The following is a 20,670-nucleotide window of genomic DNA, read 5'->3' on the forward strand; positions in this document are numbered from 1 at the left end:
TTTGTTAAATGAACTCTACTTTCTACTTTACATTATAATGCTTCTTTATAGTAACCAACACCAACAGCATGTGTCTGCTTATCTGCCTGAGTTCAGTCAAAAGCTGCTTTGACTGCCTTTGAACAGGCTCCAACATTCCCATGTCAGCAGAGAATCATGGGTATGATTAGTTGGTCAATTGACTACATATATGATTCCTATCTACTCCAAATCTCTAATTCTCTAATACCAGTCCTTCTTACGCTATGCTTGTTCCCCCGGTAACACGCCCCTCTCCTGGCCTCCTCATTTGACTACATTATTCTTTGTATTAGGCACTTACCTGGATGTTGGTCTCTCCTCTCTTTGCCCCACTCGTTTTGCATCTTCCTCCATCACTTCTACTCAGATCGTCATCGCTGTCGGAGCTGTCGTCGCTACAATTGCCATCATCGCTGTCACTGCTGTCGTCGCTACAATTGCTGTCGTCACTAGAATCAGTCCAAGCGCTGCAATCACTATAGGTGTCCTCCTCTTGAGCAAAAGAAAGAAGAAAGACTTGCATTTATATCACCCCTTTCATGATCTTAGGACATCCCAAATCTCTTTACAGCCAATGAAGTACTTTTTTGACGTGTAGTCACTGTTGTCATGTAAAAAACATGGCAACCAATTTTTGCACAGCCAGCTCCCACAAATAGCAGTGTGATAATGACCAGATAATCTCTTGGTTGAGGGATAAATATTGGTCAGGACTGGAGAGGGTGGGAAGTCCTCTACACTTCTTCGAAATACTGTGTGGAATCTTTTACATCCACCAGAGAAGGCAGACAAGAACTCTAATTAATATCTCAATCCAAAAGACAGCATCTCCAACAACGCAGAGTTCCCTTAGTACTGACACCTGGAGTGTCAGCCTGGATTATATGCTCATGTCTTTGAAGTCTGACTTGAGCCCATGACCTTCTGACTCCGAGGTGAAAGAGCTTCCCACTGAGCCATGGCTGACACTATAAGAACATAAGAAATAGGAGCAGGAGTAGGCCATTGGACCCCTTGAGCCTGTTCCGTCATTTAATACGATCATGGCTGATCTGATCATAGACTCAGCTCCACTTCCCTGCCCGCCCTCCATAACCCTTTACTTCCTTATCGATCAAAAATCTGTCTATCTCCGCCTTAAATATATTCAATGACCCAGTCTCCACAGCTCTCTGGGGCAGAGAATTTCACAGATTTACAACCCTCTGAGATAAGAAATTCCTCCTCATCTCAGTTTTAAATGGGCGGCTTCTTATTCTGAGACTATATCCCCTAGTTCTAGATTTCCCTATGAGTGGAAATATCCTCTCTGCTGAAGGGTGCAAAGTTCGTGGTTAAACCACCCCCCCAAGTGTTTGGACTCATTGGAAAGGAAATTTAATTTCAAACTATCTACCAGAAAGTTTGAAATCCTAAAGTACACATGGAAGAAACTATGAACTTTAATCGAATTTGGGATTTTACAAGACAAATTTAGTCTGTGTGGGCAGGGCTAGAGAACTAAAGGATGACTATCCTACAAAGAAACCAGTTTAAGTATTGAAGCTGTCTGCAGTATTGAAACTAAAGTAAATTGTCTGGAGAACTGTGGATCCTGGAAATCCCTTCTCCCCAGGAGACATTAACATAGCAACAATTAACCCAGTGATAGCTAACCATCAACCTGAATCTGGAAAGCCATTTCAGCACATACATAATAACAAAGGCCTATCCAGCCCGCATGGAAAACCCAAGCACAGACAGACATTGCAAATACCAAGCTAATATTTCCATCAAGAAACAGATTTAGAAGATTGACACACCCGTGACAGGTTAACATTTAATGAGCCCGCCAAAATATGACAAAGAAATATCAAGCCTGCCAAAAATTACACAAAGAATCCAGGCTGATTTGGCGCGAAGATTAGAACAGCTCCAAGCATCTAACTGGGCCTTGCTTTAACAAAGGGTATGCTACTGCCTCAGAAGACACTGCTAGATACGCTTAGTAGAAGGTATGCACACAGCAGCCTAGCATCAAGAAGGGAGAGAGACCAGCGCAGCAGTTGTAACTAACTTCTCTAGCCTCGACGTCCTGAAATCGGAAAAGGAAGGAAGAACATCACCATTGCGGCAGCAACCGACCACAGCCAATGTGGTACCACCAAAACCACCGCGATTGACCAACTTCGAAACAAAACTCCACAAGGAAGAAACTGAAGAATCGAAAGTTTTCACTCTACAACCTAGGCCTGTATACCAACAGGTGAAAACATTACCTAAAGAGACTTTGAACCTATTTCTAACGAAAGAAAACGGGTACTTACCCCATAAGTCCAAAACGCGCACTATCGCATCAGCGGACACCACCCAACTGAAGATTGTGCAGTAAGAAGTCTTCTGCGACATTCGGGGTATGGCAAGCAGAACCTACAGAATCCAGCGAACCCCGAAATCGCAAACCACCGCTAACTACCAGTAAAGGATTGGTAAGCATAGTCCCTGCTTGCCCTGGAGTCTAATCTAGTCAGTGTTAGGTATTGGAAGGTGGGAAGTGTATTATTCACTGTATCCCTTTTGAATGTTTAAGGTACTGTTCTTTATTTGAGTACTTATAGGTTTGACATTGTATTTTCTTGTCTTTAATAAAATCAAAGTTCTTTTTGCACCAAACCAGTTGTCTCTTGCACTTTATCATGTCCCCCCCAAATAAATCCAGAGTCTAGAACCCAGGGAGTGGGAGCGATTGGAACCACTCAGAAGGTCAGAGGTGAACCTGACCCCCGGGACCACCCCTTACACTGCATCTACCTTGTCGAGCCCCCTCATTATCTTATATGTTTCGATAAGATCACCTCTCATTCTTCTGAACTCCAATAAAAATAGGCCCAACCTACTCAACCTTTCCTCATAAGTCAACACTAATACAAAAGCAAAATACTGCAGATGCTGGAATCTGAAATAAAAACAGAAAATGCTGGAAATCTCAGCAGGTCAGGCAGCATCTGTGGAGAGAAACAGAGTTAACGTTTCGAGCCGATGACCCTTCGTCTGAACTGAAACATTAACTCTGCTTCCTCTCCACAGATGCTGCCTCACCTGCTGAGATTTCCAGCATTTTTTGTTTTTAGTCATAAGTCAACCCCCTCAACTCCGGAATCAACCTAGTGAACCTTCTCTGAACAGCCTCCAATGCAAGTATATCCTTCCTTAAATACGAGACCCAAACTGTACGCATTACTCTAGGTGTGATATAGAAATTAGCGTAGGTGACCAAAAGCTTAGTCAAAGAGGTAGGTTTCATGGTTTAATGGAGTAAAGAGAGGTAGAGAGGCAGAGAGTTTTAGGGAGGGCATTCCACAGCTTAGGACCTCAACAACAGAAGGCACGGCCATCGATAGTTGAGCATCAAGGGCAGAATTAGAGGAGCGCAGACATCTTGGGGGGTTGCAAGGCTTGAAGCGATTACAGAGATAGGGAGGGGCAAGGCCATGGAGGGATTTGAAAACAAAGATGAAAATTTTGAAAATGAGGCATTGGATTACTGGGAGCCAAGGTAGGTAAGCGAGCACAGGGGTGATGGGTGAGCGGGACTTGGTGCGAGTTAGGACACGGGCAGCTGAGTTTTGGATGACCTCAAGTTTACGTAGGGTAGAATGTGGGAGGCCAGCCAGGAGAGTGTTGGAATAGTCAAGTCTAGAGGTAACAAAGGCATGGATGAGGGCTTCAGCAGCAGATGAGCTGAGGCATGGGCGGAGACGGGCGATGTTACGGGGGTGGAAATAGGCGGTCAGAAGACCTTATCTGTGACTGACACAGTGGGAGTAGCGAGGCCACGGGAGATGGCAAGGGCAAGGGGGTGGTTGTGAATATGGATTGGGGAGGTTACATGGAGGGAGAGATTAAGGGAGAATATGAGACTAGTGAACTCAGAGGAGAGAGAGCATGATGAATTGATATGGAGGTTGAAATCACCAAGGATGAGAAGTCGTTCGGTGTAGAGGCAGAGGGAGGAAAGCAGTGAGGATATCTCGGTGATAGAATTTTACTTGGGTGGGTGGTAGAGAACGAGAATTTTAAATGAGAGGTGAGAGGGGTGGAATAAGATGAGATGCTCAAAGGAGGAGAAAGTGCCGGAGGAGTAGGGGGGGACAGACCAAGGTGTGATTTGCTGATGAGAGCCACACCGCCACCACGGCAGACTGAGAGGGCCAAGTGGTGGAAGGTACAGCCGGGCTGGGACGCTTCATTCACGGGTATGGTGTCATCACCCCTCAGCCAGGTTTCCATCAGGGCCATGATGTCGATACCATCATCCATGATAAGCTCATGGATGGCAAGGGCCTTGTTTGCAAATGAACGGACTTTCTGGGGGAGATGTGGAGAGGGTCAGTGATGGCTGATCCACTGCCTGCGTCCAGAGGGTCAGCGCTGGGAGGGGTTGAGTTGGACAATGAGGAGATTGGGAAGATTAGCCCCTCCCCTCCCACCCCCCATGGGAGAGTAGGATGGGATAGTTGGGGATGCTACTCGTGAGGAGACAGCGACAAGTGCCACGGTGAGCCCTTCGGAGGATGCCAAGAGAGGCACCACGGGGAAGCTGTGGGCTTATCTAGGAGGGAGTCAAGCCCGGTACGGCAGCAGAAGAGTAGGAAGGTTGAAGAGTAAGGAAGGTTTGGGGTGAGGATTTGGGAGGGCTGATTATCCGTGAGAGGAGAAATGAAAGGTGACATGATGACAGGAGAGAGCGGACAGGGAAGATAGAGAGAGAAGAAAAAGAGAGAGAAAAAAGTGGAAATAGAACTGAATGGCTCGGGTCCGGAAGCCAAAGTGTATGGACACTGGGAATAGCTCAAGTTACATAGGCCTGGTTAAGCAATTATAGGGTTGCATATTTCCTGGTAGTAACAGGGAATAGGTTGGAGACAATAGTCGGGGGTCCAGAGGTAAAGTCGGAGGTCCCGTGGAGGGAGAAAGTTGACATGGGTAGGATGGAGTCGGCCTGGATCAGCGACAATCTGTTGTCCAAGCTCGGAGACAGGTGTGGCAGGCGAGTGAAGTCCTGAAGCTATGTGAAGGGTGGAGAATTGGAGGATGGAGGTTATTGCCGTGGTCGTGAGAGTCGGTGGCGGCGCAGGAAGATGACGGTGAAGTTGCCGCGACGTTGGAGGTCACCGTCGATCAGAAGCAGCGGAGAAAATGTAAATCCACAAGCCAGCGACCAACAATGCAGACAAACCAGTCCCTCGAACCGAGCGGAGAAACAACAGCCAGTAGCCGAAACCAACAGAGCAGAACAAGCAGCAGAGCGAGAGACGCGGCTCAGCAGAGAAACAGCCACAGTGAGGAAGATAACTTACCGCAGCAAATCTTTGGCACAACAAATGAGTCTTGCAGTGTAATCCAATATAGTCCAGCGCAGAAACATAGGGGGCGAAATAACTCGAGCCAGCGCGCCCTCCACCACCTCCCCCCTCCGCCCCCCCCCCCCCCGCCACCCGCCGTTCGGCACTTCTGCCCCTCAACGGAGGCGGAGCGCTATCGGAGACTCTCGGTGTCCGTGGAGGTGCGCTTTGCAGCGGAGTGCCTCGCCAGCAACGTCAACATTCCGCAGACGCTCCGCGTAGCGCTGACGCGGCAGAACGACCCTTCCCTTCAATTAAAGGGGAGGGCCACTGCGTGCTCTGCAGTCCCTTTGGCGGCCACCCTCGACTGGGCCAACAGCCCGGCACCCGTAGCGGAGTTACCGGGTTGCAGGATGACGGACCAGTCGAGGAAAGGGGCCGCCAGAAAAATATGGCAGCCCACGGCACAAACAGCCTCCCCTTTAAGGGTCGCCACGGCGGTGGATATGCGCTCGCTTCACGTCCCGCGAAGCTGACGGTGACATCGGCCAGGCGCCCACACACGGGCAATTCCCCCCCGCGAGGTGAAAAGGGGTCGGCGCGCACGGCAATGATGTCATCGCCATGCGTGCGCCAACCCGAAGTGCAAATCGCGGGGCGCAGCGCTAACGGCACATTGCCCCCCCCAATGCCCCGGGGCAATTTCCTCTTCCCCCGGGCGATAACTTCATTGCACACCATTAATGCCCCCCCCGGAAGTGCTAATGGGGCTAGGAAAAAGGGCAATTTCGCCCTCCTAGTCTTAATGTCCAGAGAAGTTCACGAATTCGTAAACCAAATTTGAGAAGCAGAGAGCAGGGGTGGGGAATGGGTAGTGGAGGTTTAAAGCAGTTAACTTGTAGTTAACTTATAGTTCGGGCTAAAATGCACCAACTGATGGAGCCAGGGCAATTTGAAGAGTGAAGATTTGGGAGAGGAAGAGCAAAGGATGGCAGGAGATTCCCACGGATAATGAAGAGCTCCAGAGTTCCTTATGGAACTGCCAGCCTAATGGCAGCCATCTTCACAAATGGGATAGATAGGGCGAGGCCATGGAGAGATTTGAAAACAAGAATGAGAATTTTAAAATCGAGGCGTCGCCAGACTGGGAGCCAATGTGAGTCAGCGAGCACAGGCTGTGCTGGAACGGAACTTGGTGCGAGTTAGGACACGGGCAGCCGAGTATTGAAGGAATTCAAGTTTATGGAGGGTGGCAGATGGGAGGTCGGCCAGGAGAGTGTTGGAATAGTCACCCACCTATACCCTCCCTCCTGTATGGCTCAGAGACGTGGACCATGTACAGTAGACACCTCAAGTCGCTGGAGAAATACCACCAGCGATGTCTCCGCAAGATCCTACAAATCTCCTGGGAGGACAGACGTACCAATGTTAGCATCCTTGATCAGGGCAACATCCCCAGCATTGAAGCACTGACCACACTCGATCAGCTCCGTTTGGCAGGCCGCATTGTCCGCATGCCAGACTCGAGACTCCCAAAGCAAGTGCTCTACTCGGAACTCCTTCACGGTAAACGAGCCAAAGGTGGGCAGAGGAAACGTTACAAGGACACCCTCAAAGCCTCCCTGATAAAGTGCAACATCCCCACTGACACCTGGGCGTCCCTGGCCAAAGTGGAGAAAGTGTATCCGGGAGGGTGCTGAGCATCTCGAGTCTCATCGCCGAGAGCATGCAGAAACCAAGCGCAGGCAGTGGAAGAAGCGTGCGGCAAACCTGTCCCACCCACCCCTTTTCCTCAAAGACTATCTGTCCCACCTGTGACAGGGACTGTGATTCTCGTATTGGACTGTTCAGCCACCTAAGGATTCATTTTAAGAGTGGAAGCACGTCTTCCTCGATTCCGAGGGACTGCCTATGATGATGAGAATGATGGAGTAGTCAAGTCTAGAGGTAACAAAGGCATGGATGAAGGTTTCAGCAGCGGATGAGCTGAGGCAAGGGGCGGAGACGGGTGATGCAAACAATGGCCCCAAAAATTTTGGTCGGTGGCCTAACTATGGAGTCCACCACCGACCTCCAAAAATAATTCAAACTGAGTTTATGCAAAGTTCCACAGGCAGACTTGCTGTTTGACATTACAGAGTTCTGCGCAGTGTCTTACAGAGGCCAGGAACACAGCGTACGGCCTATGTGTAAAAGATGGCATGCCCTCAAAATCTGTCAAAAATAAGCCACGCCCACAGAAGCTACTTTCATTGTAGCATTGAAATTACCTTTGAAAAACTTTTAATTCATCGGCAAATTGTTCCTCAATATTAAATTGAGATGCAAGTATTTCTGAGAACGTTCACATTTCGTATTTCATTGCGAGACAATTACTGAATGTATTAAACGCAAAGAAATAGAGAAGACAGAATTGTTAGTAGAATATGTAGAACTGCACAGTTACCAAAGCTGGTACGTGGATTTGTTTCATATATATCAGCATTTTATTAAAATTATGTAACGAATTACCAACATGTAGATTTTAGAAATGCAGTATCTGTACAAGGTCAGAGCCAAAAATCTCCCGCTAAGTTGCCAGAAACAAAACGTGGGCTTTGGTGAGAGTGGGTGCGAAAAAGTGTGTTTATTACGCTCTGTAACATTTACCAACTAAACCAAAATGTAGTTGTGTTTTGCCACCTACTCCGTGTGGATGTCCCAAAGCACTTTACAGCCAATGAAGTACTTTTTGAAGTGTAGTCACTGTTGTAATGTAGGAGGCGCGGTAGCCAATTTGCGCACAGCAAGCTCCCACAAACGGCAATGTGATAATGGCCAGATAATCTATTTTTAGTGATGTTCGTTGAGGGATAAGTATTGGCCAGGACACCAGGGAGAACTGCCCAGCTCTTCTTAGAAATAGTGCCACGGGATCTTTTACATCCACCTGAGCGAGCAGATGGGGCCTCGGTTTAACATCTCATTCGAAAAACAGGTAGAGTACACCCAATGAGTTCAGAGCAGTCATGAGAACGTAAGAACATAAGAAATAGGAGCAGGAGTAGATCATTTGGTCCCTCGAGTCTGCTCCGCCATTCAATAAGATCATGGCTGATCTGATCATGGACTCAGCTCCACTTCCCTGCCCGCTCCCCATAACCCTTCACTCCTTTATCGCTCAAAAATCTCTCTATCTCCACCTTAAATATATTCAGTGACCCAGCCTCCACAGCTCTCTGGGGCAGAGAATTCCACAGATTTACAACCCTCTGAAAGAAGAAATTCCTCCTCATCTCAGTTTTAAACGGGTGGCCCCTTACTCTGAGACTATGTCCCCTAGTTTTAGTTTCCCCTATGAGTGGAAATATCCTCTCTGCATCCACCTTGTCGAGCCCCCTCATTATCTTATAAGTTTCGCTAAGAAGGGGAAGTGCAGAGACACAGTGGAGCACACGGCAGGCTTGTGGAAAGACGATGGGTTAACTTTGTAAGCCAAGACTATGATTGAAAAAGGGCTGGAGCCCAAACATCGAGCCTTCTGTTCACGGGCAGGTCCAACACATTCAAGTTTAAAGAAACTGTTTTCACCCTGTATTCAGTGGTAACAGAATTTCTTAAGCAGATAAATAAATTAATAAAATAACATTAAAGCAGCTGTTCAATAGTTATTTAAAAAAAAATTATAAACAAATATCGTTTAATAAATAGGCTGGGGCTCTTTTCTCTTGAATTGACGAAAGCAAAGGGGTGACTCAATAGACATCTTTAAGATTATGAAAGGGTTTCAATGGGGTAGACATAGAGAAGATGTTTCCACTTGTAGGGAGACCAGAACTAGGGACCATCAATATAAGAGAGTCACAAATAAATCCAATCGGGAATTCAGGAGAAACTTATTTACCTAGAGGGTGGCGAGAATGTGGAACTTGCTACCACAGGGAGTGGTTGAAGCGAATTTAAAGGGAAGCTGGATAAACACATGAGGGAGAAAGGAATAGAGGGATATGTCGATGAGGTGAAATGAAGAGGGGTGGGAGGGGGCTCGAGCGGAACATAAACACCGGCATGGATCTGTTGGGCCGAATGGCCTGTTTCGGTGCTGTAAAATCTCTGTGATATTTAATAATTTAATCGGTAACCCGATGTGAGAGATACAAGAAAATTGGCAAAAGAACTGGAAGGAAGAGGAGGAGAATTTTTCCTTTTACGCAGCGAGTTGTTGTGATCTGGAACGCGCTGCCTGAAAGGGCGGTGGGAGCAGATTCAACAGTAACTTTCAAACGGGAATTGGGACAAATTGGATCACTTTTTCAAAGTGATGGCAAAGGCACGATGTGCTGAATGACCTCATTTTGTGTTGTGTCATTCTGTAAACAACTGTGGACAGCAGATCATTTACTTACAATCTAGTTGACTAATCAAAGCAATCATTCTCTATATATTAATGAGTCTACAACAGACCCAGAAATGAGGTGAGGAAAACCCCCAGTGGTGGAGACCTTTGGGAACCACAGGTTCAAGGTCGCTTGTTCTCCCCGAACTCTGACTGACCAGTGCTGGGTCTGATTCCAGTTCCCTGACTGACCAGTGCTGGTCTGATTCCAGTTCCCTGACTGACCAGTGCTGGGTCTGGTTTCAGTTCCCTGACTGACCAGTGCTGGGTCAGGTTCCAGTTCCCTGACTGACCAGTGCTGGGTCAGGTTCCAGTTCCCTGACTGACCAGTGCTGGTCTGATTCCAGTTCCCTGACTGACCAGTGCTGGGTCTGGTTTCAGTTCCCTGACTGACCAGTGCTGGGTCTGGTTCAAGTTCCCTGACTGACCAGTGCTGGGTCTGGTTCCAGTTCCCTGACTGACCAGTGCTGGGTCTGGTTCCAGTTCCCTGGCATTTTTGCCTGTTCACCATTGTTGGGTCTGTTCCTGCTGTCTCGGACTATTTAACGCTGGGGATGTGTCTGCACTCTGAATGCCTTGCCAGTTGGGAGAGAGGATACAGATATAACTGGAATTCCAGGTACTTCTGTAAGGCGGGGATAATACTTTAGTGGTCTCTGTCTGTGGGCAGGAATGAGGTTTGGAGATTTAACCAGATAACAGTGGACACAGAGGTGCTGTTGCAGAAGGAAGAAGTATTGAGCCTCCGTGAGCGAGTAACATGACACTTGGTCAGAATCAGGAGGTGGAGAGAATTTTTAGGTAGGATAACTCACCAAACCGGTTTTGAATCAACTGATAAAATAATCTAGAAATTCTTGTAGAGAAGCTGTAGAAAGGCATCTCTGTTTGAAAGTAGTTTCAAGTTTTTCCATTTGTAATGTATGCACCTGTGAATATACTCAGGTGTGTAGAGCTATTGCATTGTGAGTGGCTTAGCCAGTCACATGATGTTCACAAGACTCAATAAAACCCCAGCCAGTTGGGTTCAGGGGATCCATGATGAGGCAGGTGGTTGTGAGCCTGGTGGATGAACTGGTAATGTGTCGTGTGATTGTTAAACCTTTGCTAATAAACCGACTAGTTCTTAATAGCAATGTGTTGCTATGAATTTCTAAGCAAAGAACCCATGAAGTAAATACATTACACCATTGACCAGATATTTCCTGATGACCCAGCATGCCTGTTGAAAATGGAGAGCCCTGTTGTTTCCAGCTCTACCTAACTAGCACGATTTAAAAAATCTTTCATGCAAAGTTTAAAAAAAATTGACACTTGGGATGTGGGCGTCGCTGGCAAGGCCGGCATTTATTGCCCATCTCTAATTGGTGGTGAGCCACCTTCTTGAACCTCTGCAGTCCGTATGGTGAAGGTGCTCCCACAGTGCTGTGAGGTTGGGGGTTCCAGGATTGTGACCCAGCGATGATGAAGGAATGTCCTGAATATTGCCAAGTCAGGATGGTGTGTGTGATGTAGAGGAGAACATGATGGTATTCACATGCTCCTGCTGCCTTTGTCCTTCTAGGTGGTGGAGGTTTGCAGGTTTGCGAGGTGTGTTAAGCTGTGTTTTACAGGACATGTATTTCCGGGTCCTCATCTGCCTGCAAACCCAGACCTTGACTATTGGCGAGCCCTCGACTTCAATGGATGGCCAGGTCTTAAATCTCAACCATCAGTCAGACCTCCGGCCTCAAACTCCAACAGGCCTCAGCTCCAGGCCCCCGGGCAAGCTCTCGGCTTTCCGGGCAGAGCCTAGAGTCTAATCACATCATGGGACCTGGGCTCCCAACAATTCGGCTCCAGATGCTCCCTGTTTGACAGGCCTAGTGCTTTTTCAATCACCAGTCAGAATTTAGACTCCGACTTGGAGTCGCTGCAGAGATAGTGGATGCATTGGTTGTAATCTACCAAAATTCCCTGGATTCTGGGGAGGTCCTAGCGGATTGGAAAACCGCAAATGTAACGCCCCTATTTAAAAAAGGAGGCAGACAGTAAGCGGGAAACTATAGACCAGTTAGCCGAACATCTGTGGTTTGGAAAATGCTGGAATCCAGATGTTATGAACAGGATGGATAAGGGGGAACCAGTGGATGTGGTGTATTTGGATTTCCAGTAAGCATTTGATAAGGTGCCACATAAAAGGTTACTGCACAAGATATAAGTTCACAGAGTTGGGGGTAACATATTAGCATGGATAGAGGATTAGCTAACTAACAGAAAACAGAGAGTCGGGATAAATGGGTCATTCTACAGTTGGCAAACGGTAACAAGTGGGGTGCCGCAGGGATCAGTGCTGGGGCCTCAACTATTTACAATCTATATTAATAACTTGGATGAAGGGACCGAGTGTAATGTAGCCAAGTTTGCTGATGATACAAAGATGGGTGGGAAAGCAAATTGTGAGGAGGACACAAGAAATTTGCAAAGGGATACAGACAGGCTAAGTGAGTGGGGAAAAATTGGCAGATGGAGTATAATGTGGGAAAATGTGAGGTTATCCACTTTAGTAGGAAAAATAAAAAAACAAATTATTACTTAAATGGAGATAGATTACAAAATGCTGCGATACAGAGAGATCTGGGGGTCCTTCTACATGAACGTTAGTATGCAGGTACAGCAAGTAATCAGGAAGGCAAATGGAATGTTGGCCTTTATTACAAGGGCATTATAAAAGCAGGGAAGTCCTGCTACAACTGTATAGGGTATTAGTGAGGCCACACCTAGAGTACTGCGTACAGTTCAGCCATGAACTCATTGAATGGCGGTGCAGGCTAGTAGGGCCGAATGGCCTACTCCTGCACCTATTTTCTATGTTTCTATGTTTCTATGTTTTGGTCTCCGTATTTAAGGAAGGATATTCTTGCATTGGAGGCTTTTCAGAGAAGGTTCACTAGGTTGATTCCGGAGATGAGGGGGTTGACTTATGAAGATAGGTTGAGTAGGTTAGGCCTATAGTCATTGGCATTTAAAAGAATGAGAGGTGATTTTATTGAAATGTATAGGATTATGAGAGAGCTTGACAGGATAGCTGCAGAGAGGATGTTTCCCTCAAGGGGGAAACTAGAACTAGGGAGCATAGTTTCAGTCGCCTCTTCTCTCAGAGGGTCGTGAATCTGTGGAATTCTCTACCCCAAAACCTGTGGTGGTTGGGTCATTGAATATATTTAAGTTGGAGATAGACAGGTTTTTGAACAATAAGGGAGTCCTTCTAGCCTGCACCGCCATTCAATGAGTTCATGGCTGAACATGCAACTTCCTGCTTTCCTGCTTTCTCGCCATACCCCTTGATCCCCCTAGTAGTAAGGACTACATCTAACTCCTTTTTGAATATATTTAGTGAATTGGCCTCAACAACTTTCTGTAGTAGAGAATTCCACAGGTTCACCACTCTCTGGGTGAAGAAGTTTCTCCTCATCTCGGTCCTAAATGGCTTACCCCTTATCCTTAGACTGTGACCCCTGGTTCTGGACTTCCCCAACATTGGGAACATTCTTCCTGCATCGAACCTGTCTAAACTCGTCAGAATTTTAAACGTTTCTATGAGATCCCCTCTCATTCTTCTGAACTCCAGTGAATACAAGCCCAGTTGATCCAGTCTGTCTTGATATGTCAGTCCCGCCATCCCAGGAATCAGTCGGGTGAACCTTCGCTGCACTCCCTCAATAGCAAGAATGTCCTTCCTCAAGTTAGGAGACCAAAACTGTACACAATACTCCAGGTGTGGCCTCACCAAGGCCCTGTACAACTGTAGCAATACCTCCCTGCCCCTGTACTCAAATCCCCTCGCTATGAAGGCCAACATGCCATTTACTTTCTTAACCGCCTGCTGTACCTGCATGCCAACCTTCAATGACTGATGTACCATGACACCCATGTCTCGTTGCACCTCCCCTTTTCCTAATCTGTCACCATTCAGATAATAGTCTGTCTCTCTGTTTTTACCAACAAAGTGGATAACCTCACATTTATCCACATTATACTTCATCTGCCATGCATTTGCCCACTCACCTAATCTATCCAAGTCGCTCTGCAGCCTCATAGCATCCTCCTCGCAGCTCACACTGCCACCCAACTTAGTGTCATCCGCAAATTTGGAGATACTACATTTAATCTCCTCGTCTAAATCATTAATGTACTATGTAAACAGCTGGGGCCCCAGCACAGAACCTTGCGGTACCCCACTAGTCACTGCCTGCCATTCTGAAAAGTACCCATTTACTCCTACTCTTTGCTTCCTGTCTGACAACCAGTTCCCAATCCATGTCAGCACACTATCCCCAATCCCATGTGCTTTAACTTTGCACATTAATCTCTTGTGTGGGACCTTGTCGAAAGCCTTCTGAAATTCCAAATATACCACATCAACTGGTTCTCCCTTGTCCACTCTACTAGAAACATCCTCAAAAAATTCCAGAAGATTTGTCAAGCATGATTTCCTTTTCACAAATCCATGCTGACTTGGACCTATCATGTCACCTCTTTCCAACTGCGCTGCTATAACATCCTTAATAATTGATTCCATCATTTTACCCACTACCGATGTCAGGTTGACCGGTCTATAATTCCCTGTTTTCTCTCTCCCTCCTTTTTTAAAAAGTGGGTTTACATTGGCTACCCTCCACTCCATAGGAACTGATCCAGAGTCTATGGAATGTTGGAAAATGACTGTCAATGCATCCGCTATTTCCAAGGCCACCTCCTTAAGTACTCCGGGATGCAGACCATCAGGCCCTGGGGATTTATTGGCCTTCAATCCCATAAATTTCCCCAACACAATTTCCCGACTAATAAGGATTTCCCTCAGTTCCTCCTTCTTACTAGACCCTCTGACCCCTTTTATATCCGGAAGGTTGTTTGTGTCCTCCTTAGTGAATACCGAACCAAAGTACTTGTTCAATTGGTCTGCCATTTCTTTGTTCCCTGTTATGACTTCCCCTGATTTTGACTGCAGGGGGCCTACATTTGTCTTTACTAACCTTTTTCTTTTTACATATCTATAGAAGCTTTTGCAGTCCGTTTTAATGTTCCCTGCAAGCTTCCTCTCGTATTCTATTTTCCCTGCCCTAATCAAACCCTTTGTACTCCTCTGCTGAGTTCTAGGGTTATGGGGAGTGGGCAGGGAATTGGAGCTGAGTCCATGATCAGATCAGCCATGGTCTTACTGAATGGCGGAGCAGGCTCGAGGAGCCGAATGGTCGACTTCTGCTCCTGTTCTTTATGTTCTTAATATGCTCGCCCAATCCTTTTGCCTGAATTCAGCCAGATCTTTGCCTGCAATGGTCCTCTTCTCCCAGACCTGTACAGTCCCCTCCAACATGCCACAAAGCTTCTATTGATGGCCACATGCTATTTGTCATCATCATCATCATAGGCAGTCCCTCGAATTGAGGATGACTTGCTTCCACGTCAAAAAGTTCACAGGTGTTTCAATAAAGGACCTAAAATTCCGGATCCCGAACTAAATCTTGAAGAGTGGAAGATGGCTGAGCGTGAATTTTTTTTAACGTGGGGTGACCGTTGCACACCAGCCACCAAACGGGCTTGACAGAGCTAGCTCTTGGTCTAGTAGCAAGGATTAACCAAGATGACTGGAGACAGCTCTTTGTCGTATGCATGTTGTTTCTCAGTGATGTTATCCTTAAGCATTGTCAGATTCGACATGTTTGCTGAGACACCCTGCTCGACCTCTCAGTTCCACCCTTGGCTCCACAACCTGTCACTGGGCTATCTGACGTCAAAGTACGGAGAAGGCAGGACTGCCTCCAGCTAAGCATCGCCAAGGGTGAAGAAATCCTGTCAGTTTGTGCTGGAAACACAACAGCCACACTCTGATTCCATCCCCCTCAGGGTTGTGTGCTCAGCTTACGTGTGGACACATTCCAGCACCTACAACAACACCACCTTGCATTTATATAGTGCCTTTAACATGGTAAAAATGTCCCAAGGCGCTTCACAGGCACGTTACCAGACAGAATTTGACACCGGGCCACTTCAGCAGATATAGGGCAGATGATGAAAAGCTTGGTCAAAGAGGTAGGTTTTAAGGAGCCTCTTAAAGGAGGAAAGAGAGGCAGCGAGGCGGAGAGGTTTAGGGAGGGAATTATAGAGCTTGGGGCCTTGGCAGCTGAAGGCACGGCCACAATGGTGGGCCGAAGGAAGTGGAGTGATTAAAACCGGGGATGCACCAAGAGGCTAGAATTGGAGGAGCGCGGAGATCTCGGAGGGCTGGAGAAGGCCACAGCACCAAAGGAGGCCATTCGGCCCATTGTTCCTGTGCCGGCTCCTTGTAAGTGCTACCCGATTAATCCCACTTCTCCTGCTCTTTCCTCGTGCTCAGCAATGTTCTCCCCTTCAAGTATTTATGCAATTCTGCTTTGAAAGTTACTACTGAATCTGCTCCCACTGTAGATTCAATAGTAACTTTCAAAAGGACGGTGGGAGCAGATTCAATAGTAACTTTCAAAGCAGAATTGCATAAATACAACAACTCGCTGCATGAAAGAAAATCACAACAAGTCCCTCTCTGGCTCTATTGACAATTACCTTAACTCTGTGTCCACTGGTTACCGACCCCTCCTGCCACTGGCAACAGTTTCTCTTTATTTACTCTGTCAAAACCCTTCAGGATTTTTGACCACCTCTTATTAAGTCTCCCCTTAACCTTCTCCGCTCTGGGCTGAACAACCCCAGCTTCTCCAGTCTCCCCACATCACTGAAGTCCCTCATCCCCGCTACCATTTGTTAATTCTCCTCTGCACCCTCTCAAAGGTCTCAATATCCTTCCTACATTGTGGTGCCCAGAATTGGACACAGTACTCCAGCTGGGCTTTGCCCAACCAGTGATCTATAAAGGTTTGGCATAACTTCTTTGCTTTAGTACTCTATACGCCTTTGTTTACCAAGCCCATTACTTTCTGCTCTTTTAACCTGTTCTTTGATGTGACTGAAGAGAAGCAAGGATGGGCAGAGAGCTCTCTGCACCCATCTCGGCCCAGCCCCGAAGAACGGCATGTGGGTAAAGTATGGATCTCCCAGAGTCCTGCCGGGTACAACAACAATAACTCAGATGTATATAGCACCTTTAACGTAGTAAAACATCCCAGGGTGCTTCACAAGAGGGTTAACCAACCAAATCTGACACCGACCCACCTAAGGAGATATTAGGGCAGGTGACCAAAAGCTTGGTCAAAGAGGTTGGTTTCAAGGAGTGTCTTGAAGGAAGAGAGAGGCGGAGAGGTTTAGGGTGGAAATTCCAGAACTTAGGGCTCGGCAGCCAAGGGAAAATCGGAGATGCGCAAGAGGACTGAATTGGGGGAGTGCAGATACCTTGGAGGGTTGTAGAGCCAGAGGAGATTACAGAGATAGGGAGGGGCGAGGCCACAGAAGGAATTGAAAACAAGGATGAGAATTTTATAATTGAGGCGTAGCTGACGTGAATCAACAATTGGGAGCACATGCCCCTTGTATCTTCTAACCAACACCTTCTTGAGCCCCTCTTGAGCCCCACAAAGCTCACGGTCTACAGGGCTGTAGTGATACCTGCCCTCCTGTATGGCTTAGACACGTGGACCATATACTCAAATCGCTGGAGAAATACCACCAACGATGTCTCTGCAAGATCCTACAAATCCCCTGGGAGGACAGACGCACCAACGTTAGCGTCCTCGACCAGGCCAACATCCCCAGCATTGAAGCACTGACCACACTCGATCAGCTCCGCTGGGCAGGCCACATTGTCCACATGCCCGACACAAGACTCCGAAAGCAAGCGCTCTACTTGGAACTCCTACACGGCAAACGAGCCGAAGGTGGGCAGAGGAAACGTTTCAAGGACACCCTCAAAGTCTCCCTGATAAAGTGCAACATCCCCACCGACACCTGGGAGTCCCTGGCCAAAGACCGCCTTAAGTGGAGGAAGTGCATCCGGGAGGGCGCTGAGCACCTCGAGTCTCATCGCTGAGAGCATGCAGAAACCAAGCGCAGGCAGCGGAAGGATCGCGCGGCAAACCAGTCCCACCCACCCTTTCCCTCAACTACTGTCTGTCCCACCTGTGACAGAGACTGTAATTCCCGTATTAGACTGTTCAGTCACCTGAGAACTCATTTATAGAGTGGAAGCAAGTCTTCTTCGATTCTGAGGGACTGCCTATAATGATGACTGCCCCTCTCAGGGTGGGGGTTACCTATTACGCATTAGAAGTTCTCCACTCAAACTGAATTCCTCTCTGCGCATTTTTGTTAAGAACATAAATGAGAACACTCTAAAGCCGACCAGCAGTGAGAGCTTTTTGTGAAATCTTCCAGTGCACAAAACAGCTGCTGCTTTTTCCTTGTGTGACAAGTCATTGCACTGGCGAGTAATTCCTTGCAGGGGAAGCATTTTGTGTGAAGGACTTGCTAAATACAAGTCAGTGCCTTATCGCTATGTCTCTCTCTTCCCATTCTCTCTCTTCCATGCTATCCCTTGCACTTTCTCTCCCCTTTTGTCTTTCTCCTTTCTCTCTCTCCCTCTGTGTGTCTCGTTATGTCACACATGCTGTCTATCTCTCTCTCTCTCTCTCTCTCGCTTGCTCTCCCCTCACTCTGTCTCTATCTGGACACCCCATTCCCTCCTCTCATTTTTAATTCAGATTTACCTCTCCCATTTAAAAGAATCACTACTGGCAATTATAATGTTGCATTTAAGGGGAAGCTGGATAAACACATGAGGGAGAAAGGAATAGACAGATATGGCGATGGGGTGAGATGCAGAGGGATGGGAGGAGGCTGGTATGGAGCACAAACACCGGCACGGACTCGATGGGCCGAATGGCCGGTTCCTGTGCTGTACACTCGATGTAAAATAACACACACACAGAGGCAGTGAGAGAAATGCCCAAGGGAAACCTTCCAACAGACCATCGCTCCGGTAAATACGCCTTGTTATTTTACCTGCCGCCCAGTCTGTCCACTCAGCAACTTCCCATCACTTTCGTGTTGCGTTGTGGGAGTGGGGGAGATGGGAGTTCCGGGAAAGCCCTCTGTGAGGGTGCTGGATAACTTGGGCCAAGGTGGGAATAGAGACCCCGGAGTGGGGGAGTACCAATTGGTCAATGGACTCCTCATTATTGGGACACAGAGAGAAGGGACAGAGTGAAAGGGGGACCTTTACCTCACCCAGCCCAACCCAACCCTCCCCATGGGATGGGGGCAGGACTGAGCTACCCTGCCCGGGTCTGACATCCCCAAGGTCCAACCGCTGAGAAACCCCAAGCCCCTGAAATGAGCTTCGGCGCCCAAGGGCAGGGCAGGAGGAAAGTGACACTGATCGCTGGTCCGGAATTAACATCAGCTCAGATTTGGTCCCCATTGCCCCGTGTGAGAATGGGGGGAGCGACCTGCCTCCCCATACCCCACCCCCCCACCTCCCCAAACCCCACCCTCCCACCTCCCCAAACCCCACCTCCCCACCTCCCCAAACTCCACCTCCCCAAACCCCAAATCCCCAAATCCCACCTCCCCAAACCCCAACCCCCACCTCCTCAAACCCACCTCCCCAAACCCCACCTCCCCAAACCCCACCTCCCCATACCCCACCTCCCCATACCCCACCTCCCCAAACCCCACCTCCCCAAACCCCACCTTCCCAAACCTCACCTCCCCAAACCCCACCTCCCCAAACCCCACCTCCCCAAACCCCACCTCCCCAAACCCCACCTTCCCAAACCTCACCTCCCCAACCCCCACCTCCCCAAACCCCACCTCCCCAAACCCCACCTCCCCAAACCCCACCTTCCCAAACCTCATCTCCCCAAACCCCACCTCCCCAAACCCCACCTCCCCAAACCCCACCTCCCCATACCCCACCTCCCCAAACCCCACATCCCCAAACCCCACCTCCCCAAACCCCACCCCCCCACCTCCCCAAACCCCACCTCCCCAAACCCCACCTCCCCATACCCCACCTCCCCCAACCGCACCTCCCACAACCCCAAACCCCACTCACCCCACCTCCCCAAACCTCACCTCCCCAAACCCCACCTCCCCAAACCCCACCTCCCCAAATCTCACTCAGCCCAAACCCCACCCCCACACCTCCCCAAACCCCATTCAGCCCACCTCCCCATACCCCACCTCCCCCAACCCCAAACCCCACTCAGCCCAAACCCCACTCACCCACTTCCCCAAACCCCACTCACCCACTTCCCCAAACCTCACCTCCTCAAATCCCACCTCCCCAAACCCCACTCAGCCCAAACCCCACTCACCACACCTCCCCAAACCCCAAACCTCACTCAGCCCAAACCCCACTCACCCACCTCCCCAAACCCCACTCACCCCACCTCCTCAAATTCTACCTCCCCAAACCCCACTCACCCCACCTCCCCAAACCCCACTCTCCCCACCTCCCCAAACCCCACTCTCCTCACCTCCCCAAACCCCACTCTCCCCACCTCCCCAAACCCCACTCTCCCCACCTCCCCAAACTCCACTCACCACACGGTGATTCCCTGTGTGAGGCCATCCCGATCTCTCCCACACGCTCCCCTCCTCCCTGCACAAATCTCACAGCAACTTTCACTTTCACTTCCTTGTTGCGAGCTGCTTTTTAAATGCTTTTTAAATGAAAGTTGGCAGCCAACCAACCTGCGAGGGCGGAGAGCTGAGCGTCACTGGGATGTCACCAGAGCGCTCTGGTTTAGGGAGGACAAGCGACTCATGTTTAAGAGGTCAGGGTGAATTTGTGGAGTGTGGAAGTTTTTTCCCATTTGAGCAGTCGGGGTATATTATTGTAACATGTGTCCTGGGTCACCACCAGTGCAAACACCAAGCAATGAGTTCAACAACAACAACAACTTGTATTTATATAGCACCTTTAATGTTGTGAAATCCCAAGGTGCTGCTCAGGAGTATAATGAGATAAAGTTTTGA

At 48.4% G+C, this 20,670-nt stretch overlaps 1 protein-coding gene across 1 annotated transcript in view; it reads right to left on the bottom strand.

The window, feature by feature from the left end:
- LOC139281382 (protein mono-ADP-ribosyltransferase PARP12-like) overlaps positions 1 to 20,303 on the bottom strand; it is a 42,158-nt gene extending 21,855 nt beyond the window's left edge. Inside the window, exons 1-2 of the mRNA XM_070901540.1 lie at positions 20,236 to 20,303; positions 323 to 513 (exon numbers count right to left, since the gene is read on the bottom strand). Of these exons, the coding sequence (XP_070757641.1) occupies positions 323 to 513; positions 20,236 to 20,263 (219 nt within the window). The 5' untranslated portion in view covers positions 20,264 to 20,303. The remainder of the gene's footprint in view (positions 1 to 322; positions 514 to 20,235) is intronic.
- Between the last annotated feature and the right edge of the window lie 367 nt (positions 20,304 to 20,670).

The sequence above is a fragment of the Pristiophorus japonicus genome, chromosome 15 (genome assembly GCF_044704955.1).
Source record: "Pristiophorus japonicus isolate sPriJap1 chromosome 15, sPriJap1.hap1, whole genome shotgun sequence".
Taxonomy (NCBI): Eukaryota; Metazoa; Chordata; class Chondrichthyes; family Pristiophoridae; genus Pristiophorus; species Pristiophorus japonicus.